Source organism: Rhopalosiphum padi, chromosome 1, assembly GCF_020882245.1.
Source record: "Rhopalosiphum padi isolate XX-2018 chromosome 1, ASM2088224v1, whole genome shotgun sequence".
Lineage (NCBI taxonomy): Eukaryota > Metazoa > Arthropoda > Insecta > Hemiptera > Aphididae > Rhopalosiphum > Rhopalosiphum padi.
The window spans coordinates 71,779,365-71,798,036 of NC_083597.1; the positions used below are offsets into that span (position 1 = coordinate 71,779,365).

The 18,672-nt window shown below is 36.1% G+C and overlaps 2 protein-coding genes across 3 annotated transcripts in view; both read left to right on the top strand.

Moving 5' to 3' along the window:
- LOC132918012 (putative uncharacterized protein DDB_G0286901) overlaps nt 1-18,672 on the top strand; it is an 81,788-nt gene that overhangs the window by 46,697 nt on the left and 16,419 nt on the right. The window lies entirely within an intron of this gene.
- LOC132918565 (interferon regulatory factor 2-binding protein-like A) lies at nt 10,505-16,963 on the top strand. 2 transcript variants are annotated; one of them, XM_060979860.1, is made up of 4 exons: nt 10,506-12,026; nt 13,348-13,692; nt 15,453-15,928; nt 16,006-16,963. In XM_060979860.1, exons 1-4 carry the CDS (start codon nt 11,213-11,215, stop codon nt 16,129-16,131), a joined length of 1,761 nt encoding a protein of 586 aa, XP_060835843.1. In that variant the 5' UTR covers nt 10,506-11,212; the 3' UTR covers nt 16,132-16,963. The 2 variants fall into 2 exon arrangements, with proteins under 2 accessions (XP_060835853.1, XP_060835843.1); XM_060979870.1 differs by lacking the exon at nt 13,348-13,692 and having other exon boundaries at nt 10,505-12,026.

The window sequence follows — 18,672 nt, forward strand, 5'->3', positions numbered from 1 at the left end:
TTATAGTATGCACGATGTAGAGAAGATATCTTCTTTACATCGTGATAGTATGGTAATTAATTATTAGTTAATGCCATTTTAACCTCAATATATATAAAATGATAAAGGCTTATATTATGCCTATATTATATAGCGTTTATTAGTTTATATTTTTTTGTTATTATTTTCATAATATAATAATCAAATATTGTTCAAAGAAAGTTACTTTTAATCATCAATTTCTTGATAAATTTTTTTTTTATTGTGAAATTTGAGAAATATTTAGATAAAATATATTATTTTAAGTTAATATCCTGTATCAGTACGTATTTAGTATCATAATATTTAATTTTAATTTTGTTTATGTAAACTAAACTAGATTGTAATTAATATTTGTGTTATCGTTTTAGTTTTTGATGAGAAATTTAATGCAAAAGTGATTTAATAATAATAAATTACATTGAAAAATGTATTTGACAACAATATAATTTTAATCTAAATTCATTAGTATAGGTTTTACTAAAAAAAAAAAAAACAAGGAAATTGCTAAACTATATAGTAAGTTTCGAGTGTATATTTGTTGTGAATATCACAGTAATATAACCATTTAATATGTTAAAAAGTATAATTGATTTCAATGATACATTTTTACATAATATATGAAAAATGATTCTAAATCTATGTGTTAGCCTCTATATATTTCTTAAATATTTCAATGTATATTTATTTATTTTTATATTAATAGTAAACTTATATGATAGGTTGAACTAATTTTTGCTATAATTAAATCACATATTTTGTATGAATAGGTTCGTGGTGTAAATAACTTAAAAATATTCTAAATATTTTGAAAATTTCATAGTTTCAAGTTCCTAGTGTTTCTACGATTAATATATTTTTAATTATAACATAATTACTAAAATCGTTATTATTATATGTGATTATCCAATTTTGTCGAAATGTTAACCTCAAACGCTAATAAAAAAATTACTGTAGTCATCTATGTATTTTCGATATTTTTTAATTTCTGTTAGAATACCATGTAGGAGAAAAGACGTTTAATTTTCAAACTTTTTGATTTGCTAATAACAATTATATCATACATATATATTAAAAAAAGTAGAAAAAATAGAATAATTAGAACATTTTAAATAGCCAAAACACTTTGAAAATCTTATCATTATGTCTAGAAAATACAAATATAAATATTTGATGAACATTTTAAGCCTACATTTATTTATATTAGAATTACACCAAATAATTTATTTGATTTTGACAATAACTGATTAAGTATATTTATTCTAATTTTTCCAAATTATTCTGAAAAGAACTTGGAATTGAACAAACTAGATCCAATTTTCTACTATGTCACTCTAAATTGAAGGTTTAAGTTTTTTCTAGCATAACAATTTTTTCAAACACAAACACATTATTGTTAAACCAATATACTTTTCGCCTGATCAGAATATAACTTAGACTATTAGTTTTCAATTTTTTATTAAGATTTTATCTAGCTTTTGGTTATACTAGGAACTTCAAACATAGTATCACCAAAGTGAAGACGTAATACTGCAGGTATTCTTAAATATTATTTCTATGACTATATAAAAGACTGAAAAATTGATTGCACGTATAAGATCAGTTGATATTATAGTATTATATAGACTAATATAGTATATAATATATGCTATTTTAATCATTAAATGAAACATTTCTTTTTTGTTGAAAGTTTAATTTATAGCAAAATTACTATTATTTAATAATTAATAATTTATTCAAAACAAGTATAAAGGTAATTACAGAATATAAGTGATAAGGAATTAGGTACCTAATTAAGTATTAAATATTTATATAAGTTAAGCCTTTTATAGTTATTATAAATACAATTATAATTGGTATACTGATAAGTATATACCACTATATATTTTTAATATTATATATATATATATATATACCTACCCCATAATGGTAAATTTAAGTAGTTGCGGTTGCGAAAAAAATAACTATCGTCTATCAGTTTATCATAATGTATTATAATTTATAATGTATTAGGTAAGTAAATAAGTAAATATTATATACTATATATATTTGTAATAAATAGCGCTCATTACAAATATATTTTAATTTGCGTATATAAATGTCTAATATAGTGTTCAGTATGTTAAACATACGTTGTATTATTCGGTATACTGTAGAATCAAAAACTTTTTATTATTATCAGCTATATCATATAAAATTATTTTATGATTAGTGCCCATTCATTTTTTTTTGGGGGGGGGGGATAACAAAGGTAGGTAATAAAAACACCGCTTTCACTTTCTAATTTAATTATTTTGGCATGATATACTCCTTATAATCTTTTTATTACTAAATACATACAATAAATTATAAATAGACAGTTATATGATAGCAATATATTATAAAAAAAAAAACACAGGTATTAGACGACATTCGTCTTCCTTTGCGTATCTTGGCAAATTATTATTAAAAACCTAAAACGTAACTTATTGGTATTGGTAAGTACTTGAACCTCATTGTTGAGATTTCTTAAATATTTTCAACGTTATCTGAGATTGAAATTTGAAATATATTCTAAGAATTTGTTTCTTAATGTATTTTATTATATTTATAATTCAAGTTTCAGAAGTTTTGTAGAATTATTGCTATGTTCAAGTATGTATAGTAGTTTAAAGCTGTAAAAATATCAAGTTCCCTGAAAAATTATAAATTATTGCAAAAGCTTGTAGTTAGGAATTGTTTTGATCAAACTAGATTACTAATAGTTTAGTACAAAAAAAAAAATAAACTCTAAACTGTTCTCGATTGTGTAACACTGATCATATTTGTATATTGTGTTTATTTCTATTATACTTTAGTATACACTATACATGAATTTATGTATGAAAGGCTTTTATAGGCTATGAATGCTTCTTTACAATAGATAATATATTATTGTATATTTCAGCATAAACCACAACTTGGAGTTCACTCAATAAAATTCTATAATGGACATTGGTTCGTCCTTTGTTTATGAGTTTTGATTATGTGATCAATAGGCGATAAACTATGAGCGTTACTACAGCATATTATTTGTATCTTGTATCAGTATCAATCTATTAATTATGATTTACGACTAATACAGTTGTAAACGCGTTAATCTCAATATTCTGGAACAGACTGCGTTTTATACCCACATTATATTAAAAACAAAAAAAAAGTATAACAAATATAACTAGGACTAGGGTTTCAATACATTTTGATATATTTCTGTATGATATATGCTCCTATTTTTGTACAAATTCTTTCGTGTCTCATTGAATGGATATAACGATTTTTATTTTGCATTTTTTGTCAATTGCACATAGACATAACATTTTAATGTATTCAAGGGTGGTGTAAGTGCATGATTACGAAAAATATTCGTATGTTTGTTTTTCGCGCATACTACATTATTACGTTCAAGACAATAATTATTGTGCGGTGTGATACGAAGGATTAGAAGAACAAGAAGTTTAGGCCCAACGATAATTTCATCTTTTATGTTACACACACGCACAAATAATATCATGCTGTTCATACATAATTCATTCGGCGGTTTGACGTCGAGCCAAACGATGTATACGAAGCCGTTGTTCGGGACACACACGCCTACTTACACACACACACACACACACGTTACTTACACACAAACACACATACTTACACACGCTCGCATATTTACGTGGACACTCGTCGCATACTCACGCACTCGGTCGACGTTCACTCTGTACACGATACGTGCATGTACGCGATGAGAGGAGGACACTAACGGGTCCGCTATATTACCACCACCGCAACAGCGTCGACGGCGACGGATACCACGGACGGCCACCACCGTTTGACCTACAACAACGCTTGTAATAACGTAACCAAGAACTTTCTTTCCACTCCCGTGTGAATGTAGAACGTGACGTCACACGACCGCCGCACCGCCGTCGACGGCCTCCTCCGCGCCACCCGTTCGCCGTCTGTCGCAGCCGCGCAACCGTTTACCGGCCGCCCGGCAACGCACACGCACCCGGGCACGGCCGGCCGGGTCGACGAACCCGATCTCCACGCGCGGTCTCTATAATAATAATAATAATAATAATAACATCGCGTATCATATTGAATATTATTATAATAATAATATCGTGTTTGAAATAACATTATTATTAAACGTTTTTATCGTCGTATTACTCGTATTATTAAAATATTTATGCACGTACGGAGCGGAGGAAAAAATAAATAATTATCGTGAGTTGTGCTATCGTAACGGCGGTGGCGCAGAGCTGCTCCGCTCACACATACCGCGATATCGCGTAATATCATATTATTATCATTCGTAGCATCCGTCACGATCCGACTGGTGAAAGCCGAAGAGTATTGAATGAATACAGATTGATAGTTATAAATTATAGTGTCCGTTTGGGTTTCTTTTTATATTTTTATATTTTCTCATCTCTCCCTCTTCGTCTTCGCGGGCATTTTCTCTCTACAAATCGTCGTAATCGTTGTAGACCGACGCGGCCACAACGGGTTTGCGTATGATATATTATACTATTATTATTATTATGTACGCCGCGTAATCGTACATAATATAATATTATAATACCGCTACGCGACCGTATATGAAAATATCCTATCCCGCCGGTTATCCGTTGCAACTCGTGCACACAAGACGTGTGTTCGGCCGCCGACAGTTGAAAACACGGAGTTTATTGACCCGGAAATTCGTTGGTGATGCGACCGTCGTCCTCATCACGACCGTGTCAATGTCGTCGGCGTTGGTGCATCATGTCATCTCAACGAGTAGTGTCGGTGTTTATGTACCTAGCATGTCATATAGTGCAGCATCTATAACACACTGGTATTATTCTGGCGAGCGTAAGGAGCTTCGACGGGGCTCGGTTTAAAGTCCTCAAATGTGCTTGGATTGGCGGGACGGGGTGCGGCTATCGATGACTTTACAGATAGGTTCGTCGCTCTTATTCTCCACGTTCAGGGTTACACCCCAATTCGTAAGCTTATTCCACGCGCTGAACGAGCATTTCCTAACGGTAACTTCTAAAACCAAAAACTTTGGCGTAAAAAATGCACGTGTTCAAACTGTCACAACTACCCTACAAATTGTAATATAATAAATTTTATATTTTTACTATACAAATATAAAAATATTTAATAATGTCTTTCATAATATGGGAAAAAGTACTAAATATTTTTTTAAAACTAAATTCTTCAGCTGTTCTTAGCATTACCAAATTGGAGAACAAAGGTGTGGCTATAATAATATAGGTCTACTGCCTACTAGTTCTAAAACTTCTCTTGGCCATTGAACTACTCACAAATCAGAGGTAGTGTATAACTAACATACCTATATTTTATTATAATAAATGTATAATACATTGTAATCATTGTATATTTTTATACAGATATATTTAGGGGAGGTGGTGAGATATCACATTCAACATTATAAGAAAACATACATTTTAAAATATCATAGATTTAGAATATTTTCACCATTTTAGTATTTACTATTGTAGTATTGTCTATTTAACATCCTAAATCCTGGTTGCATATGAACTGAGTCCTAATAAACCTCTTAGGACGAATTGAGCGTTTGAGTTCCAGGTTGTTTTAAGGTATATACTATAATTAAGTCCCGTCAAACTAAAAAAACATCTTTCTTCCTATTTTTACAGACTTAGGACTGTGAGTAACAAAAAATGCTACAAGCATGGTTAAAAAAATAAAGACTTAGTTGACAGTCATCTCCATAAACGTATATTATGGACTATGGTTGGTTTTTTATTTTACTCAAAATAAACCTTGGACTCAATTAGTATATTATTTTTTTCCCATTCAGGTATTGGGACTCAAAAACCATTAAGCATAAATCCTTGAAATAATTGATAATGAAGTTAAACAGAAGTAAAACCATAAGTAAACGATATATACAAGGATTAGGATTGACTAAAATTATATTATCTTGATCAGTTTGATACATTTTAGAAACAGGCCATATTATATTGATGCAACACTCCGTTAATTATAAAATACCAAACATTTTATGGATATTTTTCTTTAAAATCGTCAGAATATAAATATTAAACGAAAACCGCCTAATTTGTATTAATTGTATTATTAGAACTCATAAAACCACTGATGTGTGCTAACTGATGATAAATTAGTAATTACCTACTCAATATGTAGTATGTAAAGATGTTTTGAGCGTTTGAAAAAGTTATATTATTTACTTTTATTTCTTTCTAATAACAACAATTATTGTTTTCGATTTTACACGTTTATGCTAAACAAATAATTCATGCTAAAGCTAATATAGAGATGTAAGTTGGTGACCAATTATACAAATCTGAAAAAAGTACTATGTTAAAATAAATATTTACTAATAATGGTTCATTCTTTCATTCATACTATGATGGAAAAACATGTGATACTAGTGTATTTAGTAATCACTAATCAGTAGGGCTCGGAACTTAATGCACTAAAAAAGTACTAAATATGCATGCACTTATGCACTTAAAAAAGTACAAATATGCTCTAAAAATATGCACTTATATTTAATTATTTTACACATTTTAATTTTCACAAATATTTTTTTTAAATTTATAAATAAAAAAAAAGCAAAGTTATATAAATAATATTTATTTTAATTTTTTTAATCATAATTGACCTTCACTTCACATAACTTACAGAATAAAATACTTCCGTCGGTTTTGAATATATCCGTACCATATTCCAAAACAAAACTATTCAAACGATTTGTCGCAAATTGTTTGGTTTTCGGCATAATGAATTAAAAATAATATAAGTAGGTAATTAAAACAAGAACGACGCGTACAACTACAACAGATAAGACGGACGTATAAGCCGGAACTGACAAAAACATCTAAGCGGTTTAGCAGTAGATCTATTAATGCCATTAACAGTAATCAATGAGTTATTTTCCTAGAAAAGTATTTATAGAAAATCGTCGTATTTCGATAGCTGTTGTTTCTATTTTTAAATTTGTATAATATTCTATTTTAGATGAAGATAGCTGTAGTTGTAATTTATAAATATATATACATTATATTTTTATAGGGGAAAAACATTGTTTTTAATATCAAATAGAAATTTGAAAAATACGATACAAGAATATCTAGTAAGGTCTCTCAATATGAATGTATTTATTTTTTTTATTTACAAATTTACAAATTTTCATATGGAATCTCCATAAATTATAAAATATGCTCTAAAAAATTGTAAAATTAAGAAATATGCTCTAAAATCTAAAAATCACCAAATATGCAAAAATATGCACTAAAAAATTTTGATATGTTTTTCGTGGTGTCTTGGAATGAATTTCTAGCTCACTTAGCAATAAATCTAACGGTTCAAAAAAATCATGCAAATGCAACAACTTCCGAGCCCTACTAATCAGTAATCATACTACTACCGTACTAATAGGTATTGAACAATTATGAAAAATAATATTAGTCTGTGATATTTAAAAAAAAACATAATTTCATGTGAATGTCACTATTGTTAAAGACACTACAACAATGCAAAAATAAAAATACTATCCTACGAAAAAAACTAAGTCTGGTTACCCGTAGGGCCGTAGACCTATAACAGATATTATAATATATGGATCAATAAAAAATGGTATTTTTAAGTGAACTTCATATCCGTTTTTAAAAAGGTAATTATTTGAAAAAGGGTAAATAATTTAAAAATATAAAAATAATTTATTTTTTATAACTGAAATATTGTTTTATATTATGTATTTATAGAAAACACCGACGACATTCACTAAAAAACGTCGTGTATTATTGATTGTATAATAAACAATATTGTTATAATTCTCTTTAAAACCATCTGTGCCTTTTTTATTTTTACGTAAAGTCATAAACGTGTTTTACATTTACGCATATTATCGAGCGTCGACTATTTTTACAATTTTGAAATATTAATAGTTAATTAATCAGTTAAATAAACCAGAACCACTAGACAATAATCACTAATAATTAAATCATGATAAATATGTAACTATTATATTATTTATATAATAATTATTTATATCATAGTTAATTAAATAACGAACTTATTTTTGGTTTATAAATATTAAATATAGCATATTATATTTTATTATCATAACTGCAGGCTTACACGATACACACAATATACTCTTCACAACTCACAAAAACTATCAAAGTTGCTATTGGATATTAAAATAGATTTATTTCAGATTTTAGCTTAAATTTTCGAAAGTAATTACTATTATTAGTTATATTTAAAGCGTACTAACGCTTTTATCCATTTTGTAATCATTATTGCGTTAATTTATGTCTTATGATGGAATTAATAATATATGAGTCACTATTGTATTATATTCCTGCCACATTATAAAGTGTAAATATTAAAAATTCTATAATCTTTTATACCTATCATTTTATATAGGTACATTTTAACTAACATTCGAAGTAATTTTTTTTTAAAGTTTAAGGATAGTCTATTCTATAATCAATGGTTTAAATTATCTCATAGTACTAGTTCTATCTTTTCAACTCATTCTATAGTAATTTCAGTTATTTGATAGATTATGGTTCACCTAGTAGGTACGAGGTACCTAAATACTTACGAAACGATAAACGTGTAAACTGTAATCTTGGTAGACTGTAAATTATTCAAAAAACTAAATTTTTGATTAAATTTACTAATAACTTATATATAATAAGTGGTATAGTTTATAAGTTATAACAAATACTAATATAACTTTTAAACAATATAGAGAGCTGTAAAAAAGGAAAATATTAGGCAATGCTTATGTTGTTTATGAGGAATATCGTTAGGGCTTGGTTATATTAAGGATGTGCAATATAAAAATTTTTGAAATCGTGCATTGAAACCGGTTGTACAACTTTCTAAAATGCTCTGACAAAATATTTGATGAGGTCTTTTGGATGTTTTTTTTTTTTTTTTGTTAATTCGGAACGTGGCCTGGTCTTTATTGTGACAAAAGAGCAATGCTGTGTGATAATAAAAACTATATATTTTAAAAATAATAATAATGAAGACCTTAGACCGGTTTCGACCTCGTCCAGAATATCACAGCAGGTGAATACAATAACGTACTTGTAAAGGGAACGGACGGACAAAATAAAAGAAAAAAAACAATGCGTTTGGGATTCTCTCACGAACGTGAGAGGGTTTGTTTATTATGTTCCACCTCCGGTTGTAGAGGGAAAAAGTGACCTTGACATTGTTCAGCATCCCTGTTATTCATGAAACACATGGGAATCATTGGTATAGTTGGTTTTTTTACTACTATTCACTCACCGAGGGTGGTCTCTACGGTCCTTCACCCACCTCAACTAATATAGTAACCTCTCATAGTAATATTGTTGCACCGCCGCTACAAACAACTGCATTATATTTACACGTGTATCTAGAAACCGGATAAAATGTTATGGACACGAATTTTAGGAACTGAAAATATTATGTTATCGTAGTCATTTATGTCGCGGTTAGTCACTATACCATAGTATAATATACTATAATAGTCACCGTAAATTCATAACATTTCTTGAACGAATCGTATCCGATTTACACCAACATCAATAAAATATCGTATAATATAAAATTGTAAATAATATGATAAGAGGTTTGTTATTCTAAGGTCGCATTTCCGCGAATGGCATAGCGCGCAAAGTGGCAACGATGAAATCGAACACTTCGCGATTAACTAAAAACCAAAACGCATACGTCCATAGGTCGTGGGAATCGGTCGCTAGTTGTAGCCACCGCAATCATTTCGACACGACACCTTGGGAACAACGATAATATTAACAAAAATGCATTTTGTAGTTACAATAAAACATCGTAACAGTACTCGGAGGGGGAGGGGGTAATAAACAATCAAAGGCTTGTTGACGTTGAACCAACAATTTCAACGAAACTGTGTTAATAAGTTATTATAGTTATGGTGCGATAGTTTAACGCGGACATGACACTATACAATATCACATCTGAACATCTGATGTTGGGGTTGTTATAGCGGAGTAAGCAGCAGTTGTTGATACTTGACGATATCGTTTACACCGGTGTCGGATGTTCGCGTAGACGTAAGGTATTCGATATTATTGTGTATTTTTTTTCCTGCTCCTTATTCACCGTTGCTCCACTGCGTCGGCGCGCGCACGTCGCCACACAACGAGCCGTTTGGTTTTTATCTCGCGTGACGTATTCCTAATCCCCGCCGCCCTCCGACCGATGTGCCACAGCCGACGACCGTAACAACACGCAGAGCTGCCGTGTCCTCGCCGCTTTCCCCGCCCGCCCGCACGGCCGACAACACCCGTCCGCCGAGGGCATCGCCGACGACGTCTGACCCGGTTGACGGACAAGCGGAAGAGTAGGGTCGGCGGCACTGGACTGGCGGGTCGGCATGCGCGGTGTGTTTTTCGTGATGACGAGCGCGTGCGCGTGCGCGGGGTTTTCGGATCAATGATAAAAATAAAATACAACGATTACGACGGCGACCGCGGGCGCATGCGCGTACTGGAGGGTCGCTCTCACGTACGAGTTCTGGTATATACGTCACGCGCGCGTCGAGCTCCAGAGAAGCCGGTTGTTCATTGGCCGCGCCGCGGATACCCCACTCTCCACACATCGACGCTAACAAAAGGTTGGCAGCGCTGCGACAACACACGCACACGATCGTTGTGCCCGCGCGCGCACCGACACCGACACTGCCGCCGCCTCCACCATCATCATAATCATCGTCACCCCACCCCGTCGTTACCGTCCTTTGACCGGTCTCACCCCGCTCAGCCCCTCGCCGTGACCGCAGCGACGTCACTCCACTACGACTACGGCTGTTCATCGCGTTCGCTGTGTGGCGCGGTTACGTTCAGTTTCCGTGTGTACGTGCCCGTGTACGCGCTCTTGATGATCGCTTTCTGTGTTTTCGCGCGTACGGATTATCATTATTATTAGTTTTTGTGTTCGATTTGGTTTTGTTTTTTTCGTGTTTTTTTTTCTTTTACAAATACATTTGGTCATATGGATTTTGATCGTATGACGTTTAATCAAAACAAAATATTATTCAACAACGACACGACGACAACGCCGAGTGTTCTGTACTGGTAAATAATAGCTGTCGGCTATTACTGACACCACGCGTACTCGTCCTCCCAACAAATTCGTAACCATGCAGATGGGTAAGCGACAACACTGTTACTTGTGCGACTTGCCTCGCATGCCGTGGGCAATGTTGCACGATTTCACTGAACCAGTGTGCCGCGGGTGCGTCAACTATGAGGGTGCCGACCGCATTGAGCTGGTGATTGAGACGGCCAGGCAAATGAAACGGGCCCATGGGTTCCAGGAATCGGCCCGGTCCACGTCCGTGGGTGGCGGGTCCAACGCCGTCAACGCACATCACCCGAAAAATTCACATCGACATGAAAACGGCACTCTAGAAGTGGTCGGATTGCCGCCGCAAGCCCACCAGTTGGCCGCGCGACAGACGCAACAACCTCCACCGCCCCCGCCGCCAGCCGCGGCCACGTCGCACTATGCGGCCCTGCACCATCAGCGATCCACGCTCATGGAATATCCCGGTAGGCCGGGTGGCGGTCACGTCGACCACGAGGTGGCCATGAGCCGGACGTCGGTGCGTTTGTCTCAAAATCAGCAGCAGCAGCAGCAACAACAACAACAGCAGCAACAGCAACAGCAGCAACAACAGCAGCAACACATGGCGCATCACATTCCGAGTCGGGCTCAAGCCGGCGGACAGGGCCTGAAACGCGGGCTAAGTACGCAAGCCGATGACGACGATCACCACTCAGAAAGCAATAAGCGCATGATGGAAGAGCAGCAGCAGCGGCCGCCGCTGCAGAGGGGCGAATCGCTGCCGGCCGTCAGTCTCGCAGTGCCGTTCGTCGAGCGGTCGTTCAAAACCGAACCCAAACACCCGATCAGGACCACTTCGTTTGACACGTCCACGTTCAAAACGTCCAGTAAGTTTCCTCGCTTTTTTTAACCTAAATAATAAACCTTCCGGCAGTAGGTAGCGCGGTGATTGCAATTGCTTTCCGTCCGATGACGACGACGACGACGTCGTTGTGTATCGATGACCACGGTGGTTCGCGTTCCGACAACAAATATTATATTATTTATACCTTTCAGAAAAAAAATATAATATATCGCATTTCTTAGCTACGTAGTAGATTTATATTGGGCATAACAGTACAACACAACTATCATTGAAAAATTATTATTCATTATCGCATACACTCTTCTGTGACGTAGTAATTTTTTGTAAAGCTGGCGTGTGGTTATATATAGCGTTGAGTGGTCGGGTGCAATGTTGTGTGGACGCGGGGGCGTGAGCGTATCGAGATTGTCGATAATATTATACTCGCTGACGGCCAACAAAAACGTGTTGGCTGACGAATGGGCCGTGACGTCATGGGATCCGGTTCCCCGACCTGGTTCAACCGGCAGGCCACTATAAAAATAATAATACATTTGAGACGTGATTAACCGGGCGGTCGGTCTGACAGATTACTCAGATTCGCCTCCTTTTGTGGAACTATGACCTTGGTAGTGGGCCTTAAAAATATACCAAGAGATCACGGAATTTGACTTATTTTGCGCGTTTTTGGAGGATGGGCGAGCGCGGTCGGTCGATCGCTTATAGATTTGGCAACGTTACTCGTATACGACGAGTCTCGTGACGTAACGCGTACACATGCACACGCACGCAATACGTTTCATTGCGCTTGCGCGCGTTTTCTACGACAATCGCTCATCGGATGATCCGATCGTCCTGCTCCTCTCCCCGTCGTAGTGGTGATTGATTGTTGTTTGGGTGCCGGGTGGGTTGTTTTGGCGACGGGTGCCGATCGGTGGTGCATTTTCGTGCGTTTTGACTAGAGTGCGAATATTACGCTCCGCGTGCATTCTTGCGCGGATTACCGTTCAGGGGGTGGTAACCGTCGTCGTCGTTGTCGTCAACAATGACCTATTAAAAACGAAATAACACGTGGTCAAAAAACACAAAATCTAAATGCATTTTTACTGGATGGTGTGGAAAAATAAAATATGTATATAATAATAATAATAATATCTTATTCGAACAACCACAGACGGCTCTGCGTCTTGCGTTTTCTCTTTCGTTCTTCTTACTAACTCTTCGTTTCTCTAATAACTTCTTTGCACTGTGTGTTTGGGCAACATCTTACTACACGTTCTTATCTTTCGGACAATTAGGCCAGTTTTTTTTTATTTTTTTTTTGTTTTTTGTTTTGTTTACTGATCGTCCCTTGTGTGCGCCAGGTGGATATGCATCGGCCGCCGTGGCACAACAGTGCATGACCAACGGCAACGGACCGGCGGCCGGATCGCCGCTGGCCGCCGGCCGGACGACCGGGTCACCAACGGACGGACCGCCGTCCATGCAAACGATCGGTGCCGGCGGTGGCGGGCAGCCCGGTGCGCAGAACCAGCAGAACGGGCCCAGCAACCCGATGGCGGCGCTGATGAGCGTCGCCGATAACCTGCCGCCCGGTTCTCCGCAGAGCGCCCGTGGCAGCCCCCCCGGCTCCGCCGGTCCCACCGCCCAGGCACCCGGTGGTCCCAGGTCCGCATCCCGAGGATCTCAACACTCGCCAAACTCCACCGGTATGTATTTTTACACGCCAAATCCATCCATCCATCCATCCATTCCATCCATATACCCATTGCAGGATAATTGTTTGTGACGAAAGTTCGACGGCACACCGCACACGCGTTCATTGCACTCAGAATTTTTAGACTTTTGGTTATCTCGGCACTCGCCACCTCCAACCGCCGCTGCAAACGCGCCGAAAAACGTTTCGCTGTTTTCTTTTTACGTATGAGATTTATTAATTTATTTAGCAGTACTTTTTTAATAACAACGAGTACTATATTATATTTTATCTCGTCGGTCTGTAATTTTTTTGTTCAAATATTTTGTTTTTGTGCTGATAAAACACGCGTTCCGTTAAGTGGGCTAACATAGGGGCGACCGGGTCAGATAAGGTGCCGCGTGTACATCTCTCTTTTATGTGCACTTTAAATGCTCGTCTTATCGATCTGTGCATGTGACAGTTTGTTAGATTACTCGTATTTGATCGATAGCTTTCTGTCGAATTTATTATCACGCGTGCATAGTTCAAGTACTTACACAGTCGGTTGAAAATAGTACTATAATATTATTATCTTATCGCTAGCCGTTCGACGCAGCCGGCACAACATTGCTAGGAAATTCTTTCAATCCAATTAAAATATCTGTTCGACTACGTAGTAACGGTACAACGGTGAAATGTTTAAATTGTTCGTTTCGTTACGATTCGTATCTATTCGCGTATGTAATAATTAAAACAGCGTGAAAAAACAATGAAAATCGCTCGTTTACAAGAATTCCTACGACATTACATGTTTTATTTTTGCGCACGTGCATTTTTAATCAATGGTCATAAATGATGATTACACAACGGAATAAACTTATAGCGGGTTCATTGCATAATAACTTAAAAATAACTTGTAAATTGGTCGAAAATGATTATCTCAGCATTATGGAATAAAAAACCAGAACGTTGAAAAGTGTTCGCGATGTCTTATTTTTTCAACGTCCGCAACCTGTATAAGATTACTAAAAAGGCACCGTTAATCATAATAATATTTTACTGTTTTAATATTATATTAACATAATTTCGAATTCTCTCCCTTAAAACCGTCTCTGGGAAATGTAAACCACATGCTACCTTCTGCTCGCTACAACTACGTTACAATAGTAGAGATTTGTTGATTTTCAAAAGAAAACAGTGTTTATGTTTTTTAAAAACAAAATTTCAAATAGTGTCCCATTCCCGTGATGAAAATATTGAATATTTTAGATTTTGTTTTATCATATGTTGTGAACCTTGTATTAAAACCGATATACTGCGGAAATAGAAACCGCATGCCGCGCTATACCTGCATCTATAGGACATAAGGAAAAAATAAGGTCTTGGTGAAAAAAATCTGGAAAGAGTTTTTAACTTGTCGTAGGTATAATCAATGATTTAATTTATTGTATAGATAATAAAAACTTTACTTGAATAATTATCAGTTATCACATTACAATATTGTATTTCATAGTCATAAATACCAATTACATTAAAAAAAATATTTAGTAATTTAAATTTATGAATTCGTGATATATAATTTTACTATAAAAATGTATATTATTTTTTAAACATATAATAATTTCTGTTAAAAATTCTAAAAGTTAAAAAATGCATTTATAAATTATTTATTATCCAGATATTTTCCTTGAGATCTCTTTCCTCTACCTCCGTACACTATTTTTTGTTGCTTGAAGTAGATTTGTTGATTTGCCGTCCTTTTTTTTTTCTTTAACAAGTCGCGTTTTGTAGGCGGTTCGTCCAGCGGACGTAGATCATCAGGAAGTCGTCACGTCAGCTCCACAACTGTAACGTCGAGCGAAGCCAACGGCGGCGGCGCCCCCGGTGCCGGTGTGCAAGGCGTCAACGGTCCGAGTGTCAACGGCCCCGGTGGCGTCGGCGGTCCAGCCGCCAACGGCACTGGTGGAGGCAGCGCGCTGAATGCGTCTGTTCCGGTCGGTGGCGGTCCTGACGGCGTCGCGCCCGGCACCCCTATGGATGCCGCCGCGCCGACATTACCGCAAGTGCCGCCTTCCGTGCCGCTGACGAACGCGTCGGCGGCGGCGGCTGCCGCGGCCGCAGCCGCCAACACGGCCACGCTTAAGTGTACGTTGTGCCAAGAACGTTTAGAAGACACACACTTTGTCCAGTGTCCGTCCGTTCCCCATCACAAGTTCTGTTTCCCGTGCTCGAGAGATAGCATCAAGCGACAGGGGGCTGGCTCTGAGGTAAATCCACGACTTCGAATGTTTAGTATTTGCGTTTTTCGTTTTGGTTTTAAAAATTGTGTTTTATTTTTTTGCAGGTGTATTGTCCGAGTGGCGAGAAATGTCCACTGGCAAATTCAAATGTGCCCTGGGCTTTCATGCAAGGCGAGATAGCCACCATACTGGGTGAAGAATTCAAAGTGAAAAAAGAACGAGACTCATAAATCATATTATTATTATTATTTTTATTTTTATTTTCATTATGTCATATTATATACTGTAAATGTGTTTCACATAAACATATATTATATGAAACTTCACCACCTACGGATCCTATCAGATTATCAGACTTTATAGGCCTGGAAGGATCGAGGCCTCGAGTGTAAAATATGCATTTATTTATTAAGCCCACTGTATATTATATTATGTATAAAATAATTGTATTATGTTACGTGAAAATGCCAATAGTTATTACTGCGGTATTGTACGTCCCTGTAGGGGCAGTCCTTTATTTTTACTTTTTAGGCGAAATTTAGAATAATTTTAGCCTTGTTATGTTCTTGTTTCCCTGCCGTTTTCCTTCGAAATCTCGTCGTCGGCTCATTCGTCGACGACGGGACATGAAAAGGAAACGAAAGAAAGCAATCTATGGCGTCAAGACTGAGTCAAGTCGTGTTTTTATTTTATAATTTTTAAGTAAAACAATTTTTAAGAAAAACGGTCCTAAGACTGTGCTAGTCAAGCAAGTATATGTATAATATATATAAATCTTAAGTGCACAAAATGTATATTATTGTTTTGTAGCTTTAAACTATGTACCCTGTAATTAATATTTAGGCCGGTAGCGTTGAAACTACGTTTGACATTATTGTTTTCGAACGGAGATCATTTGTAAAGGAACTCACAATCTCGCTTGTTTGCATCTCGTGCGTGTACATATTTTGTCAAAAATATTATCGTACTAGATTTTGTGGTTTCTCTCCCACCCGCCGCCCCTTCCCTAATGTGTTTTAATAAAAAAAAATGATAATAATAAAAAATACAAATTGGTAATCATTGGACACGTTTAATATTTTATTATCAGTACTTTAAGTTTGTACATACCTAATATTGTATAGAACAATTTTGATTTTTTATTTATTTTTGTGGCTTTTTTCTAAAACGCTTATCGTCGCGTGTTCGATATCTGAACATGTAAAATCCACAGTACGTAATCATAATAAAAAAAAATTAGGTTCCTGCGCCTTATAGTTGCAGGTTATAGCAGCGAACTCCGCATGTGCGACAATCGTTGTTATTCTCGGTCGAAGTCTTTAATAAAAAAACTCGCCCACGTGGTGGCCGATTGGATTGCGTCCAATAGTTTTGTCCGCGTTAAATACTTTGGACGTTTCGTATACGCGTAATACGACTGTACCCATTCTTGTGAATTTTCTACTCTACAACATTATATTACTGCTATAATGTTTTTTCACGATCGAATGTTGCGTAATCATCGATACGACTTTACGCGTTACAAGGTTCTCGATAATCCAATGCCCTGGCAAAACTGTTGTCCCTCGATGATTATCTTCTCGGGTAACGAGAATGGCGCAATGCCGTTTCCTCCCCGATCGTATCCGGCCAACTCGTCGGCCTCTACACGCGACATCGCGTAATAGTCTATGAATGAAAAATGAAACGTTAATATTTACGAGCGATCGTGTGATACTACACGGTGGGCGGTCGGTGTTTGTTGCGTTTGCGTGCATAAAAACTGACTGCGCGTGTAGTGAGTGTTCGTCACATCCGTCCACACGCGAGACTTGCGAGTGACGTCACCCCGGCTAAACTTCGCGGTGCTTCACGGCAAGACCTTCTCCTGTGTATATAACAACAATATCTAATTTAATATTGTGTATTCGCATAGGGTTAAACCGCCGTCGGGTACATGCAAGAAAGGCATTTTAGTCTCGTTCGCCGAGGAGGGGTTGGTACGTATATAGTATTGATCGGCAGCGGCGGCATCGCGATAATATGTACATTGTGTAAGCGGACCCTAAGGGTCGAATCCGCTGCCGGGCTGTTGCTGTTTTTATCCGTACACGCCATTAGAACCAACGCTCTCGTTTCCCGGACACCCCAGTCGTGTGTCGATCGATAGCGATGGTCGTTGGCGGATGTATCGTAGGTATATAATATAATATACATAGCTGTAGTATAAATGTCATGTGGTGTCCCGGACGGGTTAGGTTTTTACACGATATCCAGTTTTACACTGCTTGCAGTATAGTGTACACAGTACAGTGTAATAATATAAATATATAATATATATTTATATATTTATACTCACCGGTTGATAGATGGTATTTAAATAAAACTATTTGGACGAGGCTTGGTTGAACTATGGTTTTTACTTGCCTTTAGGAAAACGGTTTTTATAAAAAAAAAAACATTTATATATTAGTAAGTTATAAGTGTTATAATTTGATTAATAATGTTTACGATTAAATAAATACGAGGCTTCTTGCATGTATTAATAATGTTATGTACATTGTACAACAATAATAATAATATTATAACGATAATAACGGTCAACGGTACTTCAATTGTTCGATTACCTAATTGCCGACTGTGAATTGTGATACGGTATCGGCATAATCAGCCGATAAGCTAAATTAAGACAACGATGTTCTATACAATTATTTTTATATATCTATTTAAATTGCATATTCGAGCAGCATTCATTAAATTGGTAAATTGCATTCTGCAAACATCAAACGATC

What these genes read in the sequence shown, in the direction of transcription:
- LOC132918565 (XM_060979860.1), top strand. Translation starts at nt 11,213, where the DNA reads ATGCAGATGGGTAAGCGACAACACTGTTACTTGTGCGACTTGCCTCGC. An exon ending in ACACTCGCCAAACTCCACCG is followed by an intron (nt 13,693 to 15,452) that starts GTATGTATTTTT and finishes CGCGTTTTGTAG; the next exon opens with GCGGTTCGTCCAGCGGACGT. An exon ending in GACAGGGGGCTGGCTCTGAG is followed by an intron (nt 15,929 to 16,005) that starts GTAAATCCACGA and finishes ATTTTTTTGCAG; the next exon opens with GTGTATTGTCCGAGTGGCGA.